We start from the raw sequence: 26,409 nt of genomic DNA on the forward strand, positions 1-26,409 counted from the left end.
CAACAAGTATACAATGCTCTCATTATTATTTTGAAATGGACGATTTTACCGATGGGGCTCTGGACCCCATAATGTATTATACACTAGTGATTGGAGCGCCTTGAGCACCTAACAAGGTGGATTTGTGCGCAATATAAATACCCTATATTATTATTATTATTGAACCAATTCATTTCTTGAACACATTCGATCACGTCTAATCATGCTTTATTCCATAATTTGGGAAGGCGATTCCATGCATGATAAATTGTCGAGACACATATATATATAAATATATATAAAATATATTTAACGTTATGAAAAGGTTCCCTGATGAAGACTGGGCAGGTTTCATTGGTCATGAATACATGTGACTGCATATTATTTAACTTCAAAAGTTGCATAAATTTTTTCATGAAGTGGAAAATACAAGCACTGGCGGATCCAGGGGGGGGGGTACGTGCCCCCCTTTTGAGAAGCAAAATTAAAATTTGTAATGTAAAAATGCCATTAAAACAGAGGTGAGCCCCCTCTTTTGTAATTGAAGACCCTTTTTCTTCTTTTTTTTTTGCTTGTCAAATTTTTCCTCAGAAAAATTTGCCCCCCCTTTGGAAAATCCTGGATCCGCCCCTGAATACAAGTATCTCTGGTTACATGAAACCTTTTGAACAACTCCTTCCAGTCGGTGAATTTTTTGCCACAGGCATAATATTCCACATTAGGCCAACTTATTTATTCACAAGGATACACAGTATCATTCAATAAATAGGTTATTCTTGTAGATTTAAAACTTGTCAGAGGCTTTGGTACGGGTTCAGTAATGTGATTCATCGGGTTACCATTCTAACATTCAAAATTCAAATCTGGCAAACGTTCAGTGACAGCTTTATAATTTTCCAATGATTCTTTCTGAAAATTTGAATTTGAGAATTGTTCATCTCTGGCCCCCTCTCTTGGTTGCCGTAAAATTAATATCCAGCATGATGATAACCTGTAAACATTTCTTTTAAAGATTTAACTATTTTCTATCAGAAGCTTTATTAGAAAAATGGTATCCTGTCCTGAAGTTTTCATTCCTTTCAATACGAGAGTGGTAGGTTTATGCCAAGAAAATGAACTATTGCCTGGGACCTGGTTTCGTTTTCCGACACTTTAATTGTAAATTTTACACATATCAGATTTTAAATTGCATCTTCCTTACATCATTTTGTATACACTCTTTCAATTTTATCAGGCAACAAAACAAAATCCAACTTTGAATTACGTTTTGATTTACTACAATTTAATACAGGCTTTGAGGCTCTCACCATTTTGTGCAGAACCATCAAATTCTTAAATATATAACAAATATGTTATATCAAAAACAAATCATAGATATGATATATTAAAGTATGGTTATAGGGTTGATCATCACTCGAATAAGGAAAATTCCACTTTCCTTAAAACAAGGTAGAGATTCCATGTTGCATATCTTAATTTTGAAAGGAAGAGTTATAAGAAATTGCATAGAAAAGGATCTCTTCATTACAATAGTCATATATTGCTTAATAGAATCATACAAAATACAACACATCCCTTATAATAATGATCACAAAAACATATACGATATCGGTATTTGGAACTCGCTTGAATACATTGTGCCCTATATGGTAATGGGTATTTTTTTACAATAACAACAGAAGAATTACAGATACTATTGCAAGAAACATCTTACTCAACTTCAGTATAATCATGCTACATTAAGGAAAGAACATCAAAATTGAGTTGGATTACAATATAGTTCACAATTTACAAAACTATTCTTGATATTCAGAATTCTACTTATGGCAGCATTATAAGAACACACATTGTAGGAATCCAAGAATCAAATTATTTGTCTTACTGAGTATTAAGATGATTGGATGCTAGTTACATTTATAAAATGTATAATAAATACTTTACTTATACTTACAAATGTATATGTAAAAAAAAATAACCCACTCAAACCACTTGCGATAACATACATGTCGTAGAAGGGAGATCAAATGGTGAATATAAATTAGACCATGACAATGTAATATGCCTCATATAGTTCACATTGTCAACTATGTACAGTCAAAGTTAATGCAGATTCCTAATATGAGCTGCAGTATAGAAGCATATGTATCGTTTATCAGTATCACTTATTACACTGATTTTGTTGATACAGATCAAAACATTTTTTTAAACAATCTCAGACAATGAATTTTAGAGAGATTTTATTGACTTGTGAATTAAAGCTGCATTTCTGTAAATGCTATGAAAGTATGTTTTAAAATATATTCTGCCCAAAACTTTTGGGTTACAACTTCAAAGTCATTCTAATGGGGTGTTGCAAGGAACTTGTGATCATTTGCAAGTCTATTTTTGGTCCCTAAATCAATCATATGTCTTGCAGTTAATTGCAAATTAATGGTCGATTGCTAATCTGCTCCTTGAAACAAGAAGTTTAATCTGATTTGCTATAACTAACGTTGTAAAATTGCAACAGAATATTTGCAATTGATCGCAAATATTTTCTTGCAACACCCACTAAGAGTATAAAATATGTTGGTGAAAATTACTTGTATGACTTGTTTAATATAAATCCAACCATTTACATGGCTATTTGACATCACATAATTCAAATAGGGGCTAATACAATAGTTATCCCATACAGAACAATAAAGGAGCTCATACAATAGTTATCTCATACAGAACAATACATTTGCTGCTTTAATCTATTGTAAAAAAAAACATTGCCTATCATTAATTTTGTAAATATATAATGAATACATCTCAAATTCAGTGCTCAACTAAATGGACACAACATGGTTCATATTATCAAGATTGGACGGTGGATATACAGATGTCACAAATGTTGTTAGATAATCAAATTATCAATTACTTCCTCTTTTATTCATGTTATTTTCCATAAAGGAACATGATATACTGGTACTTGTTTAAAAGATATTGAATATTTTTTAAAGTAATCAATCAAATGCTCAATATCTTTCAAACATGTCATGTTCCTTTATGAAAAAAATATAATGGATTGAAATTATAATCACACAAAGGTATATTAGTTACATATAATATATGTACTACATGGAAATCATGATTTTAATTTCATTGTATATTTTGAAGAAATGTATATTCTTTCTTTTATATGAGAAAAAAAATTCTCAAAGCAAAGTGAAGCTTATCTTGTTATAATGTTATTAGACTTTGATTAGACTTCATATTGCAAAAAAAAATGGAAAATTAATATTTAACGAAAGGTAAAATAAACCTCCCCTGATACAAAAGCAACCCTCCCTCTTTTTCTAAAATTGGGAGAGGTTTGGGTTTTTGTACAATTTGGTCACAATGAAATAAATCTTACAAGCTTAAAAATCTGAAAGGAAGGTAGATACCATTAAGAGTTGAAAATGGACTTCCGAAGATCACTGACGATATAAAACATGCAAAGGATGTATTGCAGTCCATTATCACGATGGGATAAAACAAAACACTAATGCAGAATGCATAATAATCCTGTCGGTATTGACATGTTGACACCAGTGACTGCATGGGTAATGAAGCTCTTTATCGAAGGGCTATCCTTCCCAGCCGTTCCATAGTTCTCGACTGTGATGTGTGAATGAAGAAAGGAGAGATTATTAGCATGTATAAAATAAGTCTTTTTTTTATAATGGTTAACTCCCAGAAATATGATGGCAAATCCATGGAAAATACCTGGGGATCACAACAGATATGTACGTAGTGGTGGTGATGATGATGATGAAAATGATGGTGATGATGGTGGTGGTGATTATGATGATGATGTTGGTAGTAGTGGTGGTGATGATGATGGTGGTGGTGGTGTTGGTGGTGATGATTGTTATGGTGGTGATGATGTCAGATGATGATCGTGATGAAGATGGCGACAATGGTGGTGATGGTGATGGTGGTGGTGGTGGTGTTGGTGGTGATGATTGTTATGGTGGTGATGATGTCAGATGATGATCGTGATGAAGATGGCGACAATGGTGGTGATGGTGATGGTGGTGTTGGTGGTGATGATTGTTATGGTGGTGATGATGTCAGATGATGATCGTGATGAAGATGGCGAAAATGGTGGTGATGGTGGTGGTGGTGTTGGTGGTGATGATTGTTATGGTGGTGATGATGTCAGATGATGATCGTGATGAAGATGGCGACAATGGTGGTGATGATGTCAGATGATGATCGTGATGAAGATGGCGACAATGGTGGTGATGGTGATGATGATGATTGTGATGAAGATGGCGACAATGGTGGTGATGGTGGTGGTGGTAATGGTGGTTATAGTGATCATATGATGATGATGATAAATTAGAACTGTGATTATAATGGCATGCAACGATGGTTGTAATGATGATGGTGATGAAGCTGATGGTGATGCTGGTGGTCAATATGGTGATGACAATGATGACGATAGTGATGATGATGATGATGATAGTGTTGATGATGATTAAGGTAATGATGACGATGTTGATGATGGTAATGACGATGATGATAGTGATGATGATGATGATGATAGTGTTGATGATTAAGGTAATGATGATGATGTTGGTGATGTTGATGGTGATGGTAATGACGATGATGATAGTGATGAAGATGTTAATGGTGATGATGATAACGATGGTGATGATGTTAATGGTGATGATGATAACGATGGTGATGGCGATGATGGTGATGATGTTATTGGTGATGATGATAACGATGGTGATGGCGATGATGTTAATGGTGATGATGATGGTGATGACAATGGTGATGATGATAACAATGATAATGACGATGATGACGGTGATGATAATAGTGACGACGATCATGGTGGCGATTATGATGATAACGGTGACGACAAGGTGATGACAATAATGATGGTGATAATAATGATGACGATGATGATGACCATAATGATTAAAATGATGGTTGTAGTGATGGTAAAGAAGCTGAAGGTATGTATGTAGCTAATGAAGCTTATAGATAATATCCAAATTCAGTGTTGAATACACATCCCCAGCACTAGAATTCCCACACACACAAAATACATGACTGCACAATTAGTATTTGTCTCTCTAACTCATATAGAAACAAAATGTTTTCTTTTAAGCTTTACGCTTCTTTTAACAAATCAGTGAAGTATTCACAACAAACACACACGTTACCATGGCGCAAATTCTTTTTTAACGACAGCTCTTGAGAAAAAAAGCAGCTCATGAAGAAAGAAAAGTTAGGAGCACTATTCTGGCAAGATTACTACATAGAAGATCAATGCACAGGGGACACGTTAACAATTGAGTGTATGAATAAAGGAACTACCCAACCCCCCAGTAGTTCATTCAATGTAATTAAAGGTAAATTCCAGTTTTGGTAACGATCTCAAAATGACTTTTTACAGAATCTAATATAATGACCACCCAAGTGTCTGTTTGTATGAATAAAAAATATGTGCCAAAGGATTCTGGAAGAAATTGTGTAATTGCTGAGAAATAAGCGCGGATTCGGTCACTTCCGTCGGGTCTTTATTCCAGCAATAATAATACACTGTCCCACGTGTGCCTATCTGTGTTGGCGATCTTCAGTGTGATCGTATTTCAGCTTAGATTTTATGATTTCACAAAGTTCAGTTTATTTAACTGTACCAGATCTAGATCCACGATGATATAGTCATACTTAACCTTGGTTTTACAGACTTTCTCACGAAATTAGTGTTTTACTGCATCTACTGTAATTTAGCTTTAAAGGAAAACAAAATTATCTCCGATGAGGATTTTGATCAATTTTCCATTCATTTTGTACACACCTGGGTGAAGTTCCTATGCAAATTACACACAAGATGAGTTCACGTATTTAAGCAACGATTTCCCATCGTAACTCATTTTGGCCAGGATCATGGAATTGGCTCATAATTATAATCATAATCATATACTCAACTCATTGACTGTTACGAAAGCTATATGCCCAGAAATTTCTTCATTTTATTGCATTTTTTAAATTGAAATCTAAATATTTTAAATTTCAATGAAAACACAAGAAAGCAAGATCAATAAAACACAAAGACAGAAAAGCACAATGCACACAATATGGGAAATCTGGATGGGCGTTTCATGAAGCTGCTTTTAAGTTAAAAATGACTTTGGGACCGACTGGTGATCCTTCTTTGAATGCTAAATCAACACCAATTAAGATGTGGGGTATATCGCTTAACAATGACAAGAAAGGGCCACCAGTCATGCGATGATTCATTCGTAACTTACAAACAGCTTTACAAAATGGCCACCTGAACATCTTTTTATTTAAAGGAGAATGAAACCTTTGGAACAAGATAGCTTGTTAGAAAGCAGAAAAATCAAAGAAACAGATCAACGAAAGTTTGAGAAAAATCGGACAAATAATGAGAAAGTTATGAGCATTTGAATATTGTGATCACTGATGCTATGGAGATCCTCACATTGGCAATGCGACAAATATGTGTGATGTCACTTGTGAACAACTCTCCACCCATTACTTTAGTATATATTTCACTTAAACTGCCTCTTTTATCACATCTATCGGTAGATCATGTGTTCTTTCTAGAGGAGGGCATGCAATACAGATTTTAAAAGAATACATCATGGATAAAGAGTTTGTATCAACATTAGAAAAAAGCAAAAAGAGACATTTTGGGGGTATTTTATAGTCCATCAAAGGGAAAGTTGTTCACATGTGACATCACACATCCTTGTCGCATTGCCAATAGGAGGATCTCCATAGCATTAGTGGTTGCAATATTAAAATGCTCATAACTTTCTCATTATTTGTCCGATTTTTCTCAAAATTTCTTTGTTCTTATTCTTTGATTTTTCTGTTTCGACAGAAGCCCACTTGTTTTGAAGGTTTCATTCCCCTTTAAATCTTGTTTCAGGGGATGCTTTTCTAATAACCAGTAATCAGGTTTTATTTTTGCTCAGAAGAGGAGTCTTGTAAATGCTAGCATTGTTTCATTGGATTTCATTATAGTAACCATCCATCCATCCCTATCTATCTATCTGTCTGTCTGTCGATCTGTCTGTCTATCCATCCATCCATAATACCTATCTATCTATCCATCCATCCATCCATAATATCTATCTATCTATCTGTCTATCTATCTATCTATCTTTATCTATCTATCTATCTATCTATTGCCAAGAAAACAGGGCTAGATAGCTACTAGCTCTTTTCACAGTGAGCAGAGCTGCGCAAAATGGGCAAAATTCACCGTTTTGTAGCTCTTTCATGTACTATAAAGCCTATACATATGGCGAAAACTAAATCGACAAAAGTCACAAAATGGAGTAGTTTTTTGGAAGGGCTACACAAAGGCTGCAAAATAGCTACAAAAAGGAAGAGAAATGGGTTACAAAACTGCTACATAATGGTAAGTTGTTCACTATGTTTCTACAACTAGATAACGCATGCCACAGATAAAGCAAAGTAAGCACCATTTTTGGTTAGGTTAGGCATCAGCAGCTTGAGGAGCAGTTTTCTTTTGCGAGGGTTACGGTCGATACCTGCTCGTCTGGGGTAACGTCTGCCAGAATGATGTAGGCTGTGATACGCCTGAAGGTGAATGATAGATCAAAGGGATGTGTCTGTCATTATATTTACATTAGATAATGAGAGGTTATTTGTAAATCATTCTTTTTGGGGGGGTCGGGGGGGCTTCAGCCTTCACATATAGGGGAATTAATATCAATTATGACTGCCAACATTTCAGACTTAAATTCTCTGAGTTTTCTCTTCTTTTCGCTCCTCATTCCTCCCTCTCCTCTCTCCACTCTTTCCCTCTCCTCTCTCTCCCCTACTCTTGTACACTCAAACACACTCACACCCTCTCTCTTTCTCTCTCTCTCTCTCTCTTCTCTATTACAAAAAAACATCATTGTAGAAGTGTTTTCATGTAACAGAAATGAAAAAGTGAAACCAGTTTAACTTTGAAATTTTCGGTGATAAAGTATAAAATCTGCAAATTTCTTTCAAGCCGTACAAAATTCCTGGTTTAAAGGAAAAGGATGATTTTTCATTTTCAGTTTGTAATAGAAATACAATGAAACATTAACAAAGGCAGGTATACATATCTAACATACATAAAGACATACATGTATATAAAGTGATTATTGATTTATACTAAAAATTAAAGCATATATACCATTTTTTCTTGAGCCTTTTCTCCTCTTCGATGATGGTGAACATTTTTTCCCTCTACACGTCCTCAATACATCTATTTGGTCATGTAGTTCTGCCTGCGTGACAGGATCTAGACTGGACACTATGTTGACAAGCTAAGAATTGAAAGAGGGAAAAGGAAAAGAGCATTGTACTATTACATCAAGAAATAAATAAATAAATATTTTATTTTGATTTAATTCTTGTCTTCTACTGCATGAATCCATTATAGTGTTCATTTCATAAAAAAGCAAAGTATATCCTGGGAGGGGGGGGGGGGTGTTTTACTGACAGTTGAGTGTGTCTTAACATTAAAGTCATGCTTAACTGCCTACAAAAAGAGAGGAGAAAAGGGGGAGGTAAAAGAATCCGGGAGAGCATTTCATGAAAGAACTAACTTGTCAAACGTTTTGAAAGTTTCAGCCCATTCCATGCTTTTGAATATTAAAACAAGTGAATGCCTCTGGCAGTCTCGCCTGCATTACGCAATTCGATATAGCAGCAGTGCTTCCTTTGAAAAACAGCTAATGAATAATTATTCACAGAAGAAAACACTAATATGATAATAATATATTATGTCCATTGACCCAAAATGACCCATGACCATGATCATGTGACCTAAGACATGTGCAACTACAATCATTCATACTTGATTACCCTTATGTCGATGTTTCATGAGCAAGTACCATAAACTTCCTAAGTTATGATGCCAATTCAACGCATACTCCCAACACGGCCAGAGTTCATTGAACTTTAAATGACCTTTGATCTTGGCCATGTTCCTGAAACACACACAAGGTAAGCAGGGATACATTGCTGCTCTTATGTCCAAGTTTCATGAACTAAATCCATAGACTTTAAAGTTATGATGATAATTTCACAAATACCCCAACATTACCAAAGTTTGTTGACCCTAAATGACCTTTGACCTTGTTCATGTGACCTGACACTAGCATAGGATGTTCAAGGATACTTGATTACTCTTATGTCCAAGTTTCATGAACTAGATCCATAAAATTTCAAAGTTATGATGACAATGGCCAAAGTTCATTGACCCTAACTGACCTTTGAACTTGGTCATGTGACCTGAAACTCAGGCAGGATGTTCAGTAATACTTTATTACCCTTATGTCCAAGTTTCATGAACTAGGTCCATATACTTTCTAAGTTATGATGACATTTCAAAAACTTAACCTTGGTTTAAGATTTCAATGTTGACGATGCTGCCGTCGCCGTCGGAAAAGCGGCGCCTATAGTCTCGCTCTGCTATGCAGGCGAGACAAAAACCACACAGATATTTTGACTTGATCGACCACCCGATCTAAATAGATTTTCATGTAAAATTGCAAATATATGTATTAAAATACATTTTTATTTTGTATCCTCCACAATATAAGTGGTTTGATGCATACTCATTCACACTGGCTAGCATAAATTGAATTTGCAAAATTAAAGACATTCTTTAATCCATTGGGATATTGGTTTATTATGCTAAAACACACATTTTCCATAGACCTCAATCCAAATATATGCAGGATCAGTCTCAAATGGGTAAATATGATTTTCAGTAATTACTTGATTATAAAGGGTCACATGCACTTGATAATAAAGGGTCACATGACCTACTAACCTGGTGTGGATCTACACCGAGCCTCATATCAAAGTACTCGACAAAATCTGTGACATATTCACAATATAAGAAGTCATGCGTTGCGTTGATAGTCCTGACGCAGTAGTAAGAGTTGTTCATGGTGTTGAGGCAGGCACAGATAGTGCCCTCTATGGTGAGATAGTGGAGAAAAAGGAAAAACAAAACTATTATCATTGTACATATTATGGAATTATTATGACAAAAAAAACCAAAACAAATATGAAAGATCTCCTTTGATTTGATAACATCATGGAATTCTAATATCAATAACAGGATCATGTGAAACATTTTAAAATGACCATGCATAATGTACTAATAATTAAAGCTAATAAATGTGTAGAGTAATACCAGAGCTTCCAAGTCTCCCGGATCCTGCGGGAGAATACTGGATTGCGATCCAATCTCCCGTTCTCCCGACCCCATGCCAAAATCTCCCCGGCCGGATAATCAGGATTTTTAGCTGTTAAATTGTAAAATTCATACAAACGACTGTTTAACGAATCTAGCATGTTCAATTCCCTAACACCCACGTGGAACCTCCTTATCACATTTTCATTTTACCCAGTAACTTCTACCAGTTTTTGTATAATCGTACATTGATTTCCCATGTAAATGAAGATAATTTTACTGAACGACTGGTGAAGTAGTCTAACAAGCCATTTTATTTCCGGGTTCTGCAATGTGTGATGAAAACTCTTCAGCGGTACTCTATGCACATGGCCCCCGATGCGCCCCGGCGCGCGGTGCTCCAGCCGGCCGCGCTGCGCCAGGAAGCTCCGAGAAGGAAAGTTCACGAATCACGAGCACTGCGAGGCATTTTTCGTAAGCTTGCTTGCGCCTTATTCGAGCTGAAACTGTGGATCAACGATGGGATTAACAAGGGGATTACTTTTACACCTCGACTTTCAGTTTCAGGAATAATTTTATTGACAATCCTGAAAAATTAGAAGCAAAGTGGAGATTTTTTCGCCTACTTTCACTTGGGTTGATCGGATTCGAACATTTTCTCTTTCGTGAGTGAGCTAGCCTGGCGCTGGCTCAGTGGCTGGCTGAGCTGTGCGAAGCGTTAAGCACGCCCCGTCCCGATTTATCCACACTACAATCGCATCGCCAGTGACCATGGAGATCAGGGGCCCGTTTCTCAACACCTGGACAAGTTAGTCATATCTTTATCCACCAACCACGGAGTTAGTTCCAATCTTACTAAACCTGTTTCACGAAAGGCTTCCTAACTAGAATACCTTGATATCGATACTCTCGGTAAAAAGAGCAGACGAGACGTAGCCTTAGTCACAAAATAGCATAATTTTCAAAAAGAAAAATTATGACAAAATTGCAAATATTGTGATAAATTGGGGAATACATCTTTTCAAAATAATAGCACATGTAAACTATGCATCATACATACTTAGACCATGAAGATTGGAGCATTCAATTGCTGAGAAAATTAAATTATGAATAGTTTATTTCATGACTAGAAAATCACATGTGGACGTTGAGATGGGTACCCCCGTGACATCGAATTTTAATAGTTTACGAAAATAAACCATAACGGTTTTCTTTTTAAAATGATGATAATTATACGCCCTTCTACGATTCAAAACATCATCAAAATATAGTTTAACAAAACCAAACATAAATATTTGATACCGAAACATACGATTTGACAAATTCTATGCATAAATTAGAGATATAATTTATCCAAATGTTAATAGGGGTCTGAAAACAACAAATACGAGTCCAGTTATGGATGGCCTGACGTGGTAGAATCTTTATCGATTAAATCATTTTACTATTTCAAAGTGAATGGTTTTGTGGCGTTTTACCAACAGTTTTTATAGTTTCTTTGTATTAGAATTATCATTGAATGCATTATCCCACTTGTTTTGTGATGTAATTTCAACCTCTATGATTGATTACGTAAGATTATTATTTTCAAATTTCTAGGCACTTTTGCATGTCATAGTCTACCCACGTGATGCCACTACGTCATTAAGAAAGAAGTTATGACAGGTTCGGAGGTGTCATAAATATTTAGTGAGGTTGTTGTACCCGATCTTGGTAAAGAGGGCTTCGTGAAACGGTTAGCGGACAAGTAGCTCACTATCTCCGATTTAGTCAAGAAGTTAGACTTATGACGGTGTTGAGAAACGGGCCCCTGGGAGATGAAGTCATCCAAGACCAAGACGACAAAATACTTGTCGAAGTATAAAGATACTTTTCAAGCAGAATGGGACTGTGTGACAGTTTTCACAGGAATCCCTCAGAGACTTTAAACAGTCCACATATAAAGCTCATTTACCATGTTTACCACTACTGCAGCCCCTTCCCCCTCTGGCCAATTAAAGGTATTTTCATGTTGAATGCATTCTTTTATGAATTATATAAAAAATCTACTGTATTGCCTGAAGTGTATATTTAGTCAATGACAATTCATGAATTCTCTCTAATGTGCATTTCATCTATCGGAATTTTTTTTGATGGTTTAGACAGCTGTCAATTACTATCAAATGATGTTTCTTAATGTGTTTTGCTACCCAAAACTCCCATCCGTGGGACAACGTTCCGCCGCTCCCTCACAAAATCATACCTCCGCGAAATCTACTGGATTCTATCATCCCAATGTTGGCAGCTCTGTAATACCATAAACGACATATTTCTCACCATCTCTAACCCAGACCTGCCAACCTCTGGGAATGAAAAATTGTATTCTGTGATAAAAAAAACCTGTATTTTTCCCCAAAAAAGTGTATTTCATAATAAAATGTGTGGCGCACTCGCTCATCGCGGCGCTCAAGCTGCATGCAAGCTTAAATGCGCACTGCTCTTGGAGATGGAAAAAAAAAATTGAAACATGTGCATATCTCACCCTGGTTTTAAACAAAATGATTGAAAAAAAAACAAGTTACCTGAAATTACATTGATCTAATAACCATATTTTGTGTAATTTTTATGAAATATAGACACATAGAGATGATTTTCCTCAATTAATTACGATTTTGTAAAAAAAAAAAATCATTTTTTTTTTTTTTTTTGAAGGAAAAACGTACTGCCGTATTTTGGTTGCAAAAACGTACAAAATATGCCAAAAACGTACTGGTTGGCAGGTCTGCTACCCCCCCCCCCCCCCGATATCATTCTTACCAGTCCAGAATGGGGGAGTCTTCCAGTGATTATTGTCGAAATGGAAGCAGCTGAGCCTGGTTTGTTTGCAAGGTTTCCTCTCCTGTATGATGACTTTCCTCTTCAGCTTCTTAGCTCTGGCTTTGGCCTTCAATTTCTCCGACTTGGTCAGAACTTGGTTTTGGTCATCCCTTAAAAAAAAACCATAAGAATGGTGAAAATATTCATAGAAATCAGCTTCTTAGCTCTAGCTTTGACCTTCAATCTCTTATATTTCGTCAAGACGTGGTTTTTGGTCACCCTTTCAGAGAAAAAACACAAGATTGGTTGATTAGATTCATACATATAACTGTCCTGTCCTGCTTTTTGGCTCTAGCTTTGACCTTCTATCTATCCGATTTGGTCAGGACTAAGGTTATTTGGTCATCCCTTTCATAGAAAAAATAGATGATTCAAAGGGTCTACAAATAGATGAGCGATTAGAAGGGTCTACAAATAAGGATAAATGCAGAGGAGACCATCTACTAGTAGCAGTGATGTGATGGTGGATGGATAAAGACATATCTACAGAGAGAATTAACAACATAGATAAAAAAAACAATTTGTAGGGGGATGATCAAGGAAACAGATGCGCTATGTAGGGCCCTGTTGCATAAAAGTTATAATTTTGGTAACTTTTATACAACGGTATCCATTGGTACCTTTCATGGAATCCTTGATTTTGACTGGCTGATGAGCATTGTAACCATGGTAGTTACCATTTGATGGCAAAGTTACTATAATAGTAACCTTTATGCAACGTGGTCTAGGACTTGGTTACAGTCATCCCTCTCATAGAAAGAACAAAACTTGATACTAACAGATATATGGTGAAGTAACAAAGAGGGGGTATTTTATTGTGGCAGCGGTGGGATGATAGATGAAGACATATGCAGAAAAAGATTGATACAAGGAAAAGAAAGAGATATTGGGAGGCAGGTAGCAAGGGGGAAAAGTTACCAAGGGAGCATTTCATGAAAGGCCTTGACAGACGTTTTATCCGCGAAGTCTTGTTTTATCCGACAGTCAACATGCTTCTTAGCCAATCAAGATCAAGGAAAGTTTCAAATTTGACAACTTGTCAAACATCAAATGCTGATGAAATACTCCCCTGATTTTGGTCATGTTCGTAGTTCTGATTTGATCAAGTAATTTAAAGTTTAAAAACTAGTACCCACACGTGGAATACTATAAACTTGAAAGGTCTTTCCACTTTCTTGGTAGCCCATGTCTTGGATAAAAACAGGTTACATGTTCAGATAGAGTATCATGACAACCATCTTGTCTTTACTTACCTCTGCATCTGTAGCAATGGACTCTCAATATAATCCTCCACATTGTCTTCACCACCCTTGGAGCCGTCATCATCATCGTCGTCATCCTCAGGATCAACGATGTCCTCCTGATCGATCATGGGAATCTCAATCTCTAGATCCTGATCCTCCACTTCTAACACCTCAACATCCTTACATGTACACTCCTCCCCGAGGACTCCCACTTCAGGATCCGTTGCTGGCTCCTTTTTCCCATTAGGACGCCCTCCATTGGGGTCTTCCCCTCTAGTCCTGTCTTTGTTCTTGGCAGGGCCTGTTCCTCTCTGTTCACCATCTGCTTCCACGTCCTCTCTCTGGGTGTCTGAGACAGTGTTTTGTCCAATGTTCTCAAAGTTTCTCAGGACGCTTGATGAAACAGTTCTTTCTTGAGGAGGAGTTGCTGTACTCTGACCTCTTGGGATGTCTTCACCGCCATCTGTGAGGAAATCTTGTTCTTCTGAAAGCTCGATGCTGAAGGCCGTTTTCTCCCCAGGGAATGTGTCCAGGAGCTCCTTTTCTGGGCGGTAATTCTTCAGGAAAGTCTTGATTTCCTTGAGTTTGTCCATGTAGCGCCTCAGGTATCTCAGCTGGTTCTCTACCGATTTCCTGTGCTCCTTCCAAGCCTGCCTGGAAGAAAATACCTGAAGTGAAAAAGCAAGAGAAAGGCTGATGAAACCAATGTAAATGTTTCAAGTGCTACTGTTGCAATTAGCCATGAGGTAAAGGATGAGTATAACGACAAGGAAGGTATAGGTGGCTGGTACATGCTTCTGACTCTCATGTTTTAAAGGAGAATGAAACTCTTGGAGCAAGTTAGCTTTTGTGAAAGCAGAAAAATCAAAGAATAAGATCAACAAAAGTTTGAGTAAAACAGGACTAGCAATAGAAGAGTTATGAGCATTTGAATGTCGAGATCACTAATGCTATGGAGATCCTCCAATTGGCAATGCGACCAAGATCTATGATGTCACAGATGAACAACTCTCCCCTTTTGGACACTGAAAATATACCCCAAAACATCTCTTTTTGCTCATTCTAATCATATGACAAACGATTCATCAATGATATAATGTTGTGAAACCTCTGTACTTGTCCTCTCATAAAGAGAACACCTCACATTGTGATAGACTCTATAAAAGTGAGAATATAAGTGAAATAAGTACTAAAGTAGTGAGGGAGTTGTACGTGTGTGACATCACAGATCTTGGTCGCATTGCCAATAGGAGGATCTACATGGCATTAGTGATCTCAATATTCAAATGCTCATAACTTTCTTATTAATCATTCAATCTTCCTCAAACTTTCAACAATATGTTTCTTTGATTTTTCTCTTTGATATGGATTCAGCTGGTTTCAAGGGTTTCATTCTCCTTTAAGAGGATTGGGTTCATATCTCACCAAAGACACACGTTTTCCTTCAGCAAGAAATTTACCCATATTGTGCTGCACTCAACCCAGTTGAAGTGCCTGCATGGGTCCCGAGCCAACAGGATAAACTTCCCTAATAGAGGCATAATTTATGCAATTGCTAAGGGAACGGATTCTACAACACAGAGACTCTATTGAAAATGCCTGTCAAATCACAATGAACGGCTTATTCGAGGTCTTTGTCGGAAATTGGTGAACCGGGCCAGCAGATCGACCTAAGATTCATAGCTGACGAAAAAATGCGATATGTAATTTTCTAAGAGTCTAGGACTGCACTGCTGTTTTGATTCACAGATTTTCAACAAAAGCTGCTTTGTCACAAAGGACTCTTGACAATAGATTCTTAATGCTCCAGAAAACATCTGGGACGTGGTTGCGAAGACTCCCTATCGTAGAAAGGAGAGAAAAAAACTTACCTCATTATCACAGATGATTGTCTCATTCTGTAGGATCTCACACATAGTCTCCAGACCCGCATTGTCAATGACCTCGTTGTTGATATCATCCTCTTCATCCTCTGCAGGGGTATCTCTCTTCCCTCGTACAGAACTCCTGGATTTAGAACCACCTAAATTTCAATCAAGGATTCATTCATTTCTAGTTCTGAATTATTCAATATCATTTTGATGAGATATGGACAGGAACAGAAAACTTGATGAAGTTTGATAACAAAAGAGAATTTTTCTATACCACATAGTCATTATTCGTAAAAAAAAATTATGAGTGAATGGTGTAATATGCATATTATGTTTTCTTCTTCTTCTTCAGCTATAATCTTCAAAGGCCTAGCTCGAAGATGAAATAAACATGGATGTTAGTTACATGTATGAGTGAAGGGTATTTTCAAAGTAGTTTCGCAAAAGATTTGGGAAGCTGTCAAGCAAAACTGCATTTAATATTTGATGAGGGGGTTTATTCCATTCAAACTTGCCCTTACCAGATAAGAATAGCAGAGATTTTATTGTTATCACTATTTATGATGAATAAATATAGCATTAGCCTGTGGAGGGCTCTAAAACTTGTCCTTCACCTACCCTTATTGGAGTTGCTTTGGAGTTTCAAGATCTTTCTCTGCTGTCTCCTCTCGGTCTTGGACATGTCCTTGAAACCTCCAGTCACCACAGGGGGCGGGGTACAAACGCACTTCTTCTTACTCTTCGCACGACACTTGCGCAGGTGGAGGGATCCGTCCGGATCCTCGACACACACCTTGGACTGTGGGATGGACAAGAGAATGGGCATTACTGTCAGTCACACAAAAAAAATCAAAGAAATCATTCTGCGTTTATAGTCCCCAAAATACATCCTTTCTCTATTTTTCCTTCCACTTTACAACTTTCTAGGGCAAGAAATGCATTCTGTATCAATTTTAGGTCCTGGATCCAATTACAAATCTTGCAAAGTGATCACTTGTCTGCTTCTTAAACAGAAAGTATCTGTTTATCTGCAATATTTATCAATTGCAAAATTGATTGCAAATATTCTTAGAAACATTTCCTCAAATGGATATGTGAACTACATTATGCGGGTAGAAAGACATAAAGATAAGGGTATTACAGAGCACTTTAATATTCATGTTTCAGGAAGATTTTCACAGACGTGGGAGGTGTTTCACAAAAATTTAAGTGTGACTTTAAGACATGCTTAGTGCTCATGCACACATGATTATGTAACATGCAATTGCATTGATTAATACGCAGAAGTCTCACGCCTTTTATTCGGCACGTAACTGGACACTTAAGTATGACTCTAAGTCATACTTAACTCTTAATGAAACACCCCCCCCCCCTGGTATTACAAAGGTATCGAACCTGTCCCCATTTGCACGGTGGTTGAAGATCTGGGTTTTCACACTCTTGTTTCAGTAACTCTGATTTGGTGGGTCTGTTCACACGTTCCATATAGCGTCCCATTTCTTCTGGTGATCTCCTGTGTAGTACAATTAATAACATGATGCAAAACAACATTAATTCCAAGATCGAAACATACATAGAAATAAATGGTTAATTTTTGATAAGAATCAAATCATCATAGCTGCAAGGCCAATTTGTGATATATATACAAGGTGATAATGGCTCAAAAATCATTCAAATTTAAACACCTATAATAAATAAACAAATAAACAAATATATTATGGTTTGAATGAGGCTGTAATTGTGGGATTTTAGATATAACACACTAACAACCCCCCCCCCAAAAAAAAAAGGTCAGTAAAGAGTTATGGGTATGCTATTGCATCACATTCAGTTATGTCTAAATGAAAACCGAAATATTCAACAGTTTAACATTAATATTAAACAATCCTTGCAGTATATTTGAGCCTATAGCTGCAGTGTTATAGCACGAATAATTTGAGCGATTAGTGGCAATGGGATAGAATATCTAAAAAGGTGGATCGTTTTCTCTTTTTTTTCAAATATATGGTCAAATTTAAAGAAAATGTGAATGGGGTCGAAGAAGAAAACGCATATACTCACGTTTTCTCCACTAGGAATGACTCTCTCCAGGGCTCATTCCCGATATATTTCCATTTCTTGCTTTTCCTGGCAATCTTATAGCTTGAATATGGAATAAGAGCAAGGTAAAACACTTACAGATTAAAGATTCCGGACTTAATTTGAATCATCATTCAATGCACATACTATCTATGTAACCTGTGTCTGTAATCTTTTCAAGATTGGGTTTATTTCATTATTTTGTGTTTTTCTTAACAAATTTTGTTATTAAAGATGACTGGGCAAATTAGGCATCTGGGCCTTATCTTGTAAAAATTTTAAATGATTCAGTAATGTCAATACCAAGGAAAGTCAACAACACAAATAACTTGTTATGTAAGGCAGTTCCTTAGCAAAAAGAAAGGACTACACTGATTGGTCAAATTGTAACTCATTCAATAATGAAGTCCTTAAAGGTATTGTTTAACTTTATTGAGAATGAAAAGCTAAAACTACAAGGCAAACCCCGATTTTGTAAATAGGCGTCTTATAGACGCCTAAATAGTACACATAAGTGTATGGGATGAAATTTAGATGGTGTTTTCGGTCAATTTATATTTCAATTTTTGAAGCACTAAATAATTATTTTCGAACGCAATTTTTTCTGGGCTTCATTTTTGTAACATATCACAGACACAGGTAACAATTGTGACCTTCTAGCTCAGATTTTTTAAAAGTCAAACCAATGTTAACCAATCACTTTAATATTGACCATGTGTAAACTTGGACTAAGAACTGAAGATGACTTATATTTTTAGAGTTTGCTTGTAGTATTTATAGATGTAGATTGTAGAATAAAAGGTAAAAAATGAATTTTAAAAACTTGAAGAAACTCTAAAATGATCCACTCCGGAAAATGTTGGTGATACTTACTTTGATATAGGTTTGAATAATTTCATGATTGATGTTCCATCCATGTGCGGTGGAATATTCACCCCCGCCATATCCAACATGGTAGGTGCCAGGTCTATGTTCAACACTATATTTGGAACTCTATATTTTTAATAAAAGGGGACAAAAACTATTGCTTAATGTATTATCATCAAACACTTTGATGATGAATATAAAAACATAACAAAATAATAAAACAACTCAATACAAAATAAAATAAAATACAAGTAAAGAAATGAAATCACAAAACTTGGCCTGTGAAATATATTCTAGACAATCAATGTGAAGCTGAATAATAATGGTGTCAAGAAAACTAAGCAATTCGATTTTCATTTTACCTGAACACTTGGTCTTCAGGCAAACTACAGATCATTTATCTGTATTTTTTTTCTCCAATGGATATCGTATTCTTCATGAGTTTCATACCAACAATGATTAAAATTTATGATAATGGCGAAAAGTTGTAATGAAGTATTTAAAGGGCAAGTCCACCCCAACAAAAATTTGGTTTGAATAAAAAGGGAAAAATCCAATAAGCATAACACTGAAAATTTCATCAAAATCGGATGTAAAATAAGGAAGTTATGATATTTCAAAGTTTCGCTTAATTTCACAAAACAGTTATATGCACATCCTGGTCAGTATGAAAATGAGGAGACTGATGACATCATCCACTCACTATTTCTTTTGTATTTTATTATATGAAATATGAAAAATTATAATTTTCTCCTCATTGTCAATTAAGTGAAACAATGATTAATTCCTCCCTGAACACATGGAATTAGCATTGTTGAATACTATATGGATCAGTCAAGTTTGTCCTCATTGTCAAATCTGTAAAAAATGAAATATTGTATAATTCAGACAATAACAAACAAAAGAAATAGTGAGTGATGGACATCATCGACTGACTCATTTCCATGTCACTGAGTTGTGCATATCACTGTATTGTGAAAAATAGCGAAACTTTAAAATACCATAACTTTTTAATTTTACATCCGATTTTGAAGAAATTTTCAGCATTATGCTAGTTTGATTTTTCTCTATTTATTAAAAGCAACATTTTTCTGGGGTGGACTTGACCTTTAATGATAAATTGATAGTTTCAGTCATGAAGTTCACAGTAAAAAAGGGATCATAATCACATAGTTTTTTCAGAAATATCATGAGAATTGGAGAACAAAACAAACATGAGAGGAAAACTGGAATATTCAAGGAATAAGGGGAAAAAATGACTAACATTACCTGATACCATGAGGTACATCAGGGCCTCTGATATAAAACGGTACTCTGATATCAGTATCATATGCATTGGATTTCCCTTTCAGCATGTTGAATTGACCAAGATGATAGCCATGATCAGAAGTCATCAGTATATAGGTGTTATCTAACTCTCCTAACAATTCCAATTCCCGACAAAGCTGTATAAAAGAAGCAAAAGACAAAACGTATAGTTACAATTGATGCATAGATGATTAGAATGAAGTAAGGTAATAACAACATGATATGCAGGTCTGGTAGGAGAACAGTTTACAAGAGCTGAAGAGGCTACCCTGGGTAAATAAGAATTATCATTATTTTCTATTTGATATAAATCTTATCATCAATTCTATTTTGTTAAGCATATAATACTGGGCCCCCTTCTTTTAAACAAGAATGGCAGTTTTTCTAGAATTAAAAAAGGGTATTATGGGAATTACTACATTTCCAATTCTCTGCAAAGCTGAAGAAAAAGAAGCAAACGACAGAATGTTTGATTAAAATTTGAAAACAGTTTTATTTCAATAAACAGTAATTAAAACCATCATTGGGCAAATTTCCTTGATACATTGCTAGGGTTCTGATGTGAAAAGAAAGACATCTCTAACAAGCATTATTCAACTGATTTAAGAGCTGATGTCCTTTTGCACTACAGGGAACCGTTTCACAAAGAGTTACAACTATTGTAATTTTGCCATTATGGCAACTAAGAAGGTCAGCAGCCAAATCACAATCAAGCTTTCCAAAAACTGGAAGTCTTTGTGAAACTGATGGCCTCTGGAGCACAACATTATGTATTACTTCAAAATATTGACACCTTGATCATAAGAATAATGTAATCTTATGAGCATTCAACAATGATTTTTCCCCTTATTTCCACGACAGATTTTTAAGTAAGAATTTCCTTGACAGAATTTTTCCTTTGACAGCAGGTTTGAAACTCTACAAAAAAAAGGAAAAAAGGATTTGAAACTCTATCCAAATCGTCTTTCGAGAGAGATCTTACTCCCAAATGAACACTGTATTCCTTCTTGCATAAAGTAGCCATTGTTGGTACCCTACAAATTTGTATTCCTGCGCAAATTGTTATCCCCTTTGAGAGACCACAAACGGGGGTACTGTAACCGTCCATACCCTTCTTACGAATATTTCTGCAGAGTTTACACAGAAATTGTGCTTTCCACAAAAAACTACTCGCCAAAATACGGATTATTTCTTTGCATCATTTTGATACCTTCCCACAAGGTTGACCGAATTACGCTGTGTTTGCCCAACTGCTTATTAAAGTTTCGGAACAGGAAAAATGACAGAGTGTAATCCGCCTGGTGTACACCTGTGAATATTTGTGTGGTCTTAGCGGGACCAAACTTCAAAGAAACTTCCACAAACTTTTCCATCAGAAGTATCAAGCTACATTCAAAAGCATGTTCCCGGTTATTATCACCACCCCTGGGGATCAAATAGGACAAAATACTGGGAATGATTTCAAAGATATTGTGTTGGGAAGGTAAAAAAAAAAACTCCAGGTAAATTTGCCTGTTTGAAATATGACACAAGGCAGGCACATAAAAAGAAATATTGCAGAACTGCTCAAAGGTTTGCTACAATTCCAACAAAGGAGGAGTGGAGACGTGTCCTGAATATCAGAAACGAGAAACCAATGGATTAAAGTTTGTTCTTTGAAAAGAAATCCATGATTTGGATAGAAAAATATTATATTTCTGCAATAAACTTTACATAGAAGTATCAATGAGCTCCCAACACCTTTGTGGTATACACTAAAGAACCTATGGGTCATGGCGAAAATATATTTTGACCATAGATGTATAACATGTATTTTCATTTGTAATTCATCATAAGGTAACAATACCAAAGAGTGCAAATGACAAAAGGTAGGCTTAATCTCCCAAAATAGAAAGTGTTTTTAAAGGTCAAGTCCACCCCAGAAAAAAGTTGATTTGAATAAACAGGGAAAATCAAACTAGCATAATGCTGAAAATTTCATCAAAATCGGATGTAAAATAAGAAAGTTATGGCATTTTAAAGTTTCGCTTATTTTTCACAAAACAGTGATATGCACAACTCAGTGACATGCAAATGAGTCAGTCGATGATGTCCATCACTCACTATTTCTTTTGTTTTTTATTGTTTGAATTATAAAAAAATTAATTTAATTTCTTACAGATTTGACAATAAGGACCAATTAGACTGAACCATATAGTATCAGACAATGCTAATTCCACATCTTTAGGGAGGAATTAATTATTATTTCACTTGACAATGAGGAGAAAATTAGAATATTTCATATTTCATATAATGAAATACAAAAGAAATAGTGAGTGGATGATGTCATCAGTCTCCTCATTTGCATACCAACCAGGATGTGCAGATAACTGTTTTGTACAATTAAGCGAAACTTTAATATGTCTTAACTTTCTTATTTTACATTCGAATTTGATGAAATTTTCAGCGTTATGCTTGTAGGATTTTTCTCTTTTTATTCAAATCAACTTTTTGTTGGGGTGGACTTGTCCTTTAAATGACTGGAACATCGTAATATTGCCTTTTCTTCCATTATTTGTACATTCCACAAGTATTTCCATGTCAATACAGCTGTATTATGATAATGTACATACGTTGATGGAAGTGTCAAATGACATACAAGAATTAAGGGAGAGAAAAATATATATTTTCAGTCAATAAATTCATTTTTTTATTAATATTGTGTCACTTTACAGCTCAGAATAAAGACAAAGAATTACAAGGGAGAATGCTAAGATAGTGAAATCAGGTAGGATATACAGTAAAAAGAAAGGAAAATGAATCTAATATACATATAGGCCTACTCTGTCAATCTTGAATTGAAAAAAACTGATGCCAAATCAGTATATATGGATGCTTACATAATAGAAAGGAGAGAAGAAATGAAAAGCTGTTATATAACATTATGATAATTTCGTTTTAAAATGACTTTCTATCATTTTAAGCAACAAAATTTTTATCAAGTCTGTGTTATAAAATGCAAAAAAATATGGGTCCATAATAAATGTGATGGAAGTTAAATAATGGGGGAAGTGCATGCACCTTTATACCCCCATAAAATGCCCCCCCCCCCTCTCCCTCTCCCTCTGTCTAGCCTTCAGACGCTGAACTTGAGAGGTACTGCTTCAATGTGGATACCTTTAAATCACTGCCCATTACTGAAATTGACCTCCATAAATTTTAGTTCAAAGAAGGTGCTGTCTTGTTATGCCTCCCCTGAGGTTTCAACAAATATCAACAGCCATTCAGCTTGACCATTAAAAATTAGTATGGGAGGTCTCCTTTACTCTGGACATCTGACTTCCTCCTGTTCAGCACCTAGACTACTTGTGAAAGTTTACACATCTTTTCATTTTTTCAAAGATAGATTATATTATTGCATTATTTGTGGTTCTGAAAATTAACAGAATTCACTTTTCAAAACTTTAGTATTGTCTTATTTTCTGAGGTATTAGTGATTGGAAATAGAATTAGCTGATAATTGCAAAAGGTCCTATAAAAAAAGCTGAAATTATTTTCAAAATAAAAAAAAATCAGTTAAACTCTCATACCTATGTATTTTTTTTTTACTTGTTGTTATTAATTTAGATTTGCAATATTAGGGCAAATCCAATGATTTTTTTTTTATCATTATGCATTTTATTCAACTTATTTTATTAGAGTTGAACTGGTGACGATGAACAAAAAGGAAACACAGAATATAAATAGACAAAAATATAGGCGTATCAATCAAGACCAAAAAAGGGTAAAAATGAATAAAATAAAATGAAAATAAATGTTAAACCAATTTCAGATCTTAATAGAAAAGTTGTATTTCTTCAATACCCTTGAGACGTGAATTACGGATGTATTGTTAGTTGTAACCTTTTTTAAAGCTATTTTCAGAAACCTAGCTGAAATATGACCTACAATGGACTTCATGGCTACAAGATTTCATACAAATTGCCTTGCTAGAAAACAAAATAAACTATCCTCTCTTGGTCACTGCAAAATACAGGCTAACATCATAAATCTAGGCTGAAAGTGAAGAAAATGTTCCTTCAAACTTTCCCAGCAATATATTCCACTGTTCAAAACAATATTTTTAACCTAACAACAAACATGAAGGCAGATCCTAACTAAATATATTTATAATACTCCAGGGGCCCGTAACACAAAACTTAGCAATGATCGTAGAACATTTTTTCTACGATTGATTCCATTGACAATGTACAATCAATCATTAAATCAAGCGTATGATCAATCGCTAACCTTTGTGTTACGGGACCCAGATCTTTCCTTCAAAGCAACAAATAAAAACAACTCTATCAGTCTTTTGAAATAGCATTTCATAGCTTGCATTACATTTTGAAAAACCTGCATTTTTCATTTTAAAACTTTGAAGTCATTGACCATGATATTTCAATATAATTCACATAACTGAACATTACCAAAATTTCAGACAGAATTAAACAACAATTTTACAACAGGGTGCTTATGCTCAGTCATTTTCTATCGAATTTATAATTTTCAAACCAAACTCTCTGATCTAGCCTAGATCCATAGGGACAAGCACAAATCTGGGCCGTTTGTCATCTTTCTCCATAACAAACTAGCCATTTTATAATCTCTCCCCATGTGAATGGCAGCCAATGACCCCTATACACTGTCAATCACACGCTTTCCCATATATTGTAATTTTTTCAGGCAAAAAAAAAAAATTCTTGCCATCGATTTAGCCTTGATTTGGAAAGGAAATCACATTAGATGGGAATAATAGAAATCTAATTGGATTTATTCTGGCATTTCAACGGGATTGCGGACTTGGTATTCATGCCTACACGGAAGGCAACAATTATATCAACAGCATTTATTGCATGGTGGTCAACGTTTGATTTGTAGCATCGGTCCCTATGGCATAATTGCTTATGTCCATGGCAAAATTTGAGAGCAATGTTCGGTAGGCATAAACAAATTTGATAATAATTACTATTTGGGGTTTACTGAAAAGGAACCATCAGACCTCAACGTGCAATAAAGAATATATTTTTTTCTCCTTATGGTCCTCTTGAGCTATTAACTCCATTGTAACCAAAAATATTACACTGGTTTATTTATAACAAAGTGATAGTTTTATCATAACACTTGTGATAAAATTACATCTTAAAGTGAAGCAGATCATATGCTGTATTTCCTATCCGTTTCAGCACTTCTTTAATCTAGCCAACGTTACCTTATGTTCTAATTTCAGTATTACACTTTTAAATGTTTGTACATTTTCCATTGATCAAGATATTATAATTCAAAATAAATTTTTCTTAGATTTTTCCTGGAAATTTTTGTTATGTTTCATAAGTTATTATGGTTACTGTATTCTTGTATTTATGTACACTTAATTTTTTAGTCTTCGGACCATTTTTCAATTTTTTTTAATTAATAAATACTGAATGCTACGACTATTATTCCAAGTTTCTTCCCCCTTACTCCTATTCACCTTCTCTATGGCATCATCAACAGAAAGCAACGTGATCAAACGTTTTCTCTGCAGTGCATCGGTGAAATCTCTCTCCACTTTTGTCATCGAGCTTGCCTGACGTATAATCCAATGTTTGTCCTCATTGGGACCATAGTTCCAAGCTGGTGTCCTGAAAGTAACAGAGAAAAAAATTATGATAATAATAATCATACCAACATGCTTATATAGTGCATATCACTGCCAAATGCGTCCCTATGTGCCTTTGAAGGAGACAGAAAAGGCAAAGAAAAAAAATTTGCTGGCAATCGTGGCACTAACTCATTTTTTTTAATGTTATAATTACAACAATGAAAATAAGGAAAAAGAAGAAATTATATACTGCAATGTCATTACAGATCCCGATGCAACAGCAATCAATAAACACTTTTACCAAAATTAAAATTAATCAATCTTCTTTGGATAAAGATATCAAGTAGAACTATTCACAGAAATGTATATAATAATAATTGGCATTTATATCGC

The 26,409-nt window shown here is 35.3% G+C and overlaps 1 protein-coding gene across 3 annotated transcripts; it reads right to left on the minus strand.

The window, feature by feature from the left end:
* Positions 1-1,114: 1,114 nt before the first annotated feature.
* Positions 1,115-26,053, minus strand: LOC129267352 (extracellular sulfatase Sulf-2-like). 3 transcript variants are annotated; one of them, XR_010294322.1, is made up of 13 exons: positions 25,906-26,053; positions 20,376-20,551; positions 19,113-19,232; positions 18,222-18,302; positions 17,556-17,673; positions 16,779-16,959; positions 16,161-16,312; positions 14,299-14,957; positions 12,986-13,155; positions 9,821-9,969; positions 8,174-8,306; positions 7,467-7,584; positions 1,115-3,606 (listed from the first exon to the last, which is right to left on the minus strand). XR_010294322.1 is itself a non-coding variant. In XM_064103166.1 (13 exons), exons 1-13 carry the CDS (start codon positions 25,990-25,992, stop codon positions 3,576-3,578), a joined length of 2,106 nt encoding a protein of 701 aa, XP_063959236.1. In that variant the 5' UTR covers positions 25,993-26,053; the 3' UTR covers positions 1,115-3,575. The 3 variants fall into 3 exon arrangements, 2 of the variants coding, with proteins under 2 accessions (XP_063959236.1, XP_063959230.1); XM_064103166.1 differs by having other exon boundaries at positions 7,536-7,584; XM_064103160.1 differs by lacking the exon at positions 7,467-7,584.
* Between the last annotated feature and the right edge of the window lie 356 nt (positions 26,054-26,409).

Source organism: Lytechinus pictus, chromosome 1 (assembly GCF_037042905.1).
Source record: "Lytechinus pictus isolate F3 Inbred chromosome 1, Lp3.0, whole genome shotgun sequence".
Taxonomy (NCBI): Eukaryota; Metazoa; Echinodermata; class Echinoidea; order Temnopleuroida; family Toxopneustidae; genus Lytechinus; species Lytechinus pictus.

Excerpts from the sequence above, each read along its gene's own strand:
- LOC129267352 (XM_064103160.1), bottom strand. The coding sequence starts at position 25,992 with ATGACAAAAGTGGAGAGAGATTTCACCGATGCACTGCAGAGAAAACGT. Across the intron at positions 8,307-9,820 it reads TCGGTGTAGATCCACACCAG|CTTGTCAACATAGTGTCCAG; the intron begins GTTAGTAGGTCA and ends TTCAATTCTTAG. Across the intron at positions 3,607-8,173 it reads AAAAGGCTCAAGAAAAAATG|TCGAGAACTATGGAACGGCT; the intron begins GTATATATGCTT and ends CACACATCACAG.